Genomic DNA, 5,161 nt, shown 5'->3' on the forward strand with positions numbered 1-5,161 from the left:
TTCACAAGACTAGAAATCCCCTCCTTGTCCAATATAGGCCCTTCCAATATCGTACCCAAATTTCCAAATCCACCCCTTTCTCCTTCAAAACCTTTATCTCCCAGTGGGTTAAGCAGTACTTCATACTAAGGTGTGAATGACTGCTCTAAATTTCCCCAGTGTATTTGTAAGCATGTGTATGTTTTAAAAAGGAGGTCTTGAGATTTTAAACTTGATTGCAACATTTATAGAATTTCGGGTACAGAGATGAAGCATTTTTAGGAGCACATCAGGGAGAATAAATGTAGGGTTAGAGGAATGAATCTCTTGTTCACACACACACAAAAAAATACCTTCTGTGGCCCTCAGATCAATCCCGAATCCATGGAGGGCTGTGTTCTTGTTAGAAAATCAGGTGAACTTGCACATTTTCTCACATTTTTCTTTCCTCGAAAAGTTGTTGCTGTTGCCTCTGCAGCCTCCATAAGCAAATAACTCACATTCACCAGTTTCAAAGTTGAAAAACCATCGCATCATGTAGACTTGGCAAGGGCCCTTTTCCATAGGAAAAGAGCATACATTTGGGAGGAGATCCTTGATAGTGTCTGAAGAGAGAAAGTGGTTGAAGGAGACCAAACCCATCACCTTCCCCTTGTTTGCCTCATATGCCAGGGGCTCTGACAGCCCTGGGCACAATTGTGAGGTCATCCACAATGACTGTGCTCTGTACCTCTTTCTGCCCAGCCATGGTCTGATCTGTTTACACAGAAGTTAACATTTTCACTTCTGAGAGTAGCCCAATGTGGTGAGAATCACAGGCTTGAGAACCCAATTCAAGTGGATTGAGATTGTAGTGAAACCACTTGCTGCTGTGTGATATTGTATAAACCTAACTTCTTCATGTCTCCATTTCTTCATTTGTAAAATCAAGGAGTTGAACCCCATCATCTCTGAGTGCCCTTCCAGATCTGATTTTATAGGATTTGATAACAAAGATCCTCAGGTTCCTACCTCCTGTCTCATAATCAATTCTAGAATCGATACCCGTGACAGAAGGAGGACAGACTTTGAATCTGAGAGCAAGATTGAATCTCAGAGGGTTCAAACTTGTCTCAATTATCTTCTAGCTATGTGATCTTGGACAAATGACTTATCTCATTGACATTCAATTTCCTTCATTGCAAAAATGCAGGTATAATATCCACATTTTTGGTTTATTGAAGGCTTAGAGATTACCGGTGAAAAGCATTGATAAATAGAAAATAAATCAGTAAATAGTAGCTGCTCTTAATCATTCTATTGCTTAACCAATAAGACTCTTGAGAAAAGGGACCTCATTGTACTCATTTCTGCAGCCTTAGTGCCTAACACAGGCCTAGTTCTCAGTTCTTAGCAAATATTTGTTAATAGAACACCACCACCACCACCACCGCCGCCGCCGCCGCCACCACCGCCGCCGCCGCCGCCACCACCATCACCGCCGCCGCCGCCGCCACCACCACCACCGCCGCCGCCGCCGCCACCACCACCACCGCTACCCACCACCGCCGCCACCACCACCGCCACCACCACCGCCGCCACCACCGCCACCGCCGCCACCACCGCCACCGCCGCCACCGCCGCCACCACCACCACTACCACCACCACCACCACCGCCACCACCACCACTACCACCACTACCACCACCACCACTGAGCTCCTCTGGAGCAGGATTAAAAGTTTCTTTGTGTCCTCCTTTTATGTTTCTGTCACTATGTGGGCAGTTTTACTCTTCGTGGTAGCTAGTAGAACTTCCAACATTACGTAAGGAAACTAAGGCCAGAGAAATGAAGTACCTGTCCTAATGTCAGGCTAGGAAGCAATAGGACCAAGACTCAAACCCAGCATGGTTCGACTGCAAAGGCTTGCAGGTTCTCCATCCATCTTGGTTGTTGTAAAATGAGTGAATGGACGGATGAATGATCACACCTATGGTGGAACTTCAGGCAGCAACCTAGGACTTGGAAAGGTTCAGGCTCTGTCTCATCCTCCTACCTGCAAGGCTGACGCTAAGGGTGAAGGAGAATGGGAAGGAGACAGAATAGCTTATCCAATCAAGGTGGGAGGTGGAGGGGCATGTTCTTAAGACATCCTAGTTGCAGCAGCATCGGCTTTTAGACCCTTACGGGTGGCTCTGTAGGGGCTGGAGTCCCATCTGCTCTTAATTTTCTCAGTCTTGCTTCTCTGCTCTTCCATTCCATTAAACCAAAGGAAAATCACTTGACTTGTTTCTTTTTTATGTAAAGTAGATAATGACACCGTGTGTGTGTGTTTTGAGTGTGACAGAAGCTGTTCTAAGTGCTTTACAAGAACCTATTAAGAGCTAAGTTATACTGAGAGCTTGACATACATCAGACTATTTGACATACATCAGACTATTTGACATACATCAGACTATTTGACATATATCAGAAAAGGTGGTTAACCTTGTTTTTAGAAGAAGAAACTGATGCTCAGAGAAGCTATAAATGATGTTCCTGAGGCACAGAGTTTGTAAGCAGAGGAGCCAGGACCAGAACCCAGGTGTGTCTGACTCCAGGTATGCTCATCCTGTAAACTACTACATTCTTCTTACTTAAGGCAGATGTTTTCAAACTCAAGTATGCATCAGAATTTATCTGGAAGGCTTGTTAGAGAGACGCACCTCCACAGTTTCTGATCAGGTGGGACTAGGAACTAGTATGTTTCTAGTTGATGCTGCTGCTGCTACTGCTGTTGGACTAGGGGACAAACTCGAGAACCATAGGGTTCTCTATAGGGTTATTGGGAGATTTAGGGTTCCATTTATATCTAAGAATCTATCATTAATAGCTCCATGTACATACATGCAGAGAACTATGCTTGCATGTGCAAGGATGTTCACTGGCACATTGACAGTGATAATCTCCAGAAGGTAAGATTTCGATAATTTTTTACTTTCTTTCTTACCCTTTTGTGTATTCTAATATGCATTTTTATACAGGGAATCCTACTGGCTGCTTAAAAATCTTGCAAACTGCTGCCTACCATCTCCATTTCCAGCAGATTATCTTAGCTATAACTGCACTTCATCTCCCCACTTCCATTTGCAGATTCCAAGCTTCCACAGAGAAAGTGGTCCAGGAAGGAGCCGTTTCTGACAAGTGCATCCAACTTGGCTAAGTTCCTCACTCTCAAATTCTGATTCTGATCTCCTTTTCCCAACCTCTCCTTGCCTGCCACCAACCCCACCCCAGATGTTGAAGGCCCCTTTTTCTGCTTTACTTATTTTATTTTCTATAGCACTTTGATCATCTATCATGTGTATTAGGTATTATATGTCTCTCTCCCATTAGCATCTTAATTTCACAAAGGCAGGGTCTTAGGTGCCTTGCTTTAACCCCAGCACCTAGGACAGTGCCTGGCACATACTATGTGCCCAACATATATCTGATGAAGTGACTTGAACTGAATTGACTCTCAATCCAGTAAGGTAAGAAATGGGTTCTGTTGGTGCTGCACCACCTCCCCCACCACTACCCACCCCAAGCCTGATTCCCAGTCTACTCTTTGAGATCCCATATTTTATACCAACCTTGTGATAGTTCTGATCGAAGCTCTAGGCAGAGAGTGAGAATCAGGAGAAATGAGAGAGAGGCCTGAAGCTGCATGGTGCCACTCAGCCAGTGGCTCAGCCTGGGGTTGCCATTTTAGGGAGAAAAGGGACCAAGGGGAGGAGCCTGGCCCCACATCCAGCTCATTCACCCTTAACTCAGGCTTTTCATGGGGCTGAGCTGCCTCAGGAACAGAGTGTTCATCCAAAGCACAGCTTCACCTCTCTCCTCCTGGCCTTATCTGATCTGGCCAACCGGGCTCCTTTAGTACCACTTCAGTGTGGAAGCCCTTTTCACAATACTAAAAAGACAGCAGCCATTTTTTAGTACCTTTTATTTTCTAGGCACCATGCAAAAATAGTTTTCACACATTGCTTCCCTTAAGTCTCTACAAGAATCCCACAACACTTAAAACTCCCATTTTGTAGATAAGAGGAGGTTATGCTACTTTGACTACTGTTACATTTACAGCAAGTTTCAGAGACAGGACTGAGACCTGGGTCTGTCTGCTTCAATGCTCTCATTATCACTCATTCATTCAACAAACATTCATCAAGTACCCACACTGCACCAGGCAAAGTATTAGATGCTGCCTCCATCCTATCTGGGTGCTCCCAGGAAATTATGGGAACAACACACACAAACACATTGGAAGTCAGAAACAGTCACCTACTTGGAGGAGAAGCAGACTCAGTATATTTTAATAGAAATATCAAAAGCACCATGTAGAAGGAGGGCCCAGCTTTGTTTGGTTCAGAGGGTCATGCTCTCTAGAGACACACCCCAGAATCCAGTACATTCCACCTGTCTCCTTTCCTTGATACTCTAGAGATCCGTTTTCTTTTGAAAGACAAAGCCAGCATGCTTTACTGAAATTTAGTGAGCCTCAGATTTAAAATCTGAGGTTGTGATGGGTCCAGCTATTCTTTTTCAAGAAGCATTCTATCATATATTTGTCGTTATTTATTTTTAATTGAGAAATAAAAATTGTATAAAGGCAGTCCCCAATTTACAATGGTTTGACTTACAATGTTTGACTTTATGATGGTGCAAACACAATGTGCAGTCAGTAAAAACAGTACTTTGAATACCCATACAACCATTCTGTGTTCACGTTTAGTACAGTATTCAATAAATTACGTGAGATATTCAACACTTCATTATAAAAAGGGGTTTGTGTTAGATGATTTTGCCCAACTTTAGGCTAGTGTAAGTGTTCTGAGCAAGTTTAAGGTAGGTAAGGCTAAGCTATGATGTTTGGTAGGTTAAGTATATTAAATGCATTTCAACTTCTGATATCTTCAACTTAAGATAGGTTTGTTAGACTACAATCTCATCATAAGTTGAGGAACATTATATATTTATGATGTACAATATGATGTTTTGAAATACATGTGTGTGTATAGAGAGAGAGCAATTTTCTCTCTTAGCAATTTTCAAGTGTACAATATGTTATTAACTATAGTCACCATGCTGTGCAATAGGTCTTCACAACTTATTCCTTTTGTCTAACTGAAATTTTGTACCCTTTGTTGACCAGCATCTTCCCAATACTTCCCACCCCCCAGCCC

General features: G+C 43.2%; 1 protein-coding gene across 1 annotated transcript; it reads right to left on the reverse strand.

The window, feature by feature from the left end:
• Positions 1-212: 212 nt before the first annotated feature.
• On the reverse strand, positions 213-3,657 carry SPINT3 (serine peptidase inhibitor, Kunitz type 3). Its single transcript, XM_010384226.1, has 2 exons — positions 3,572-3,657; positions 213-584 (listed from the first exon to the last, which is right to left on the reverse strand). The coding sequence occupies exons 1-2, from the start codon at positions 3,645-3,647 to the stop codon at positions 391-393; spliced, it is 270 nt and encodes an 89-aa protein (XP_010382528.1). The 5' UTR covers positions 3,648-3,657; the 3' UTR covers positions 213-390.
• Between the last annotated feature and the right edge of the window lie 1,504 nt (positions 3,658-5,161).

Source organism: Rhinopithecus roxellana, chromosome 13, assembly GCF_007565055.1.
Source record: "Rhinopithecus roxellana isolate Shanxi Qingling chromosome 13, ASM756505v1, whole genome shotgun sequence".
NCBI lineage: Eukaryota > Metazoa > Chordata > Mammalia > Primates > Cercopithecidae > Rhinopithecus > Rhinopithecus roxellana.

Bases quoted from the DNA above. Each gene is read 5' to 3' on its own strand.
- SPINT3 (XM_010384226.1), bottom strand. From the start codon at position 3,647: ATGCAGCTTCAGGCCTCTCTCTCATTTCTCCTGATTCTCACTCTCTGC. The intron at 585-3,571 runs GTTGGTATAAAA...TTCTCTCTTCAG, and splicing joins TCGATCAGAACTATCACAAG to ACACTATCAAGGATCTCCTC.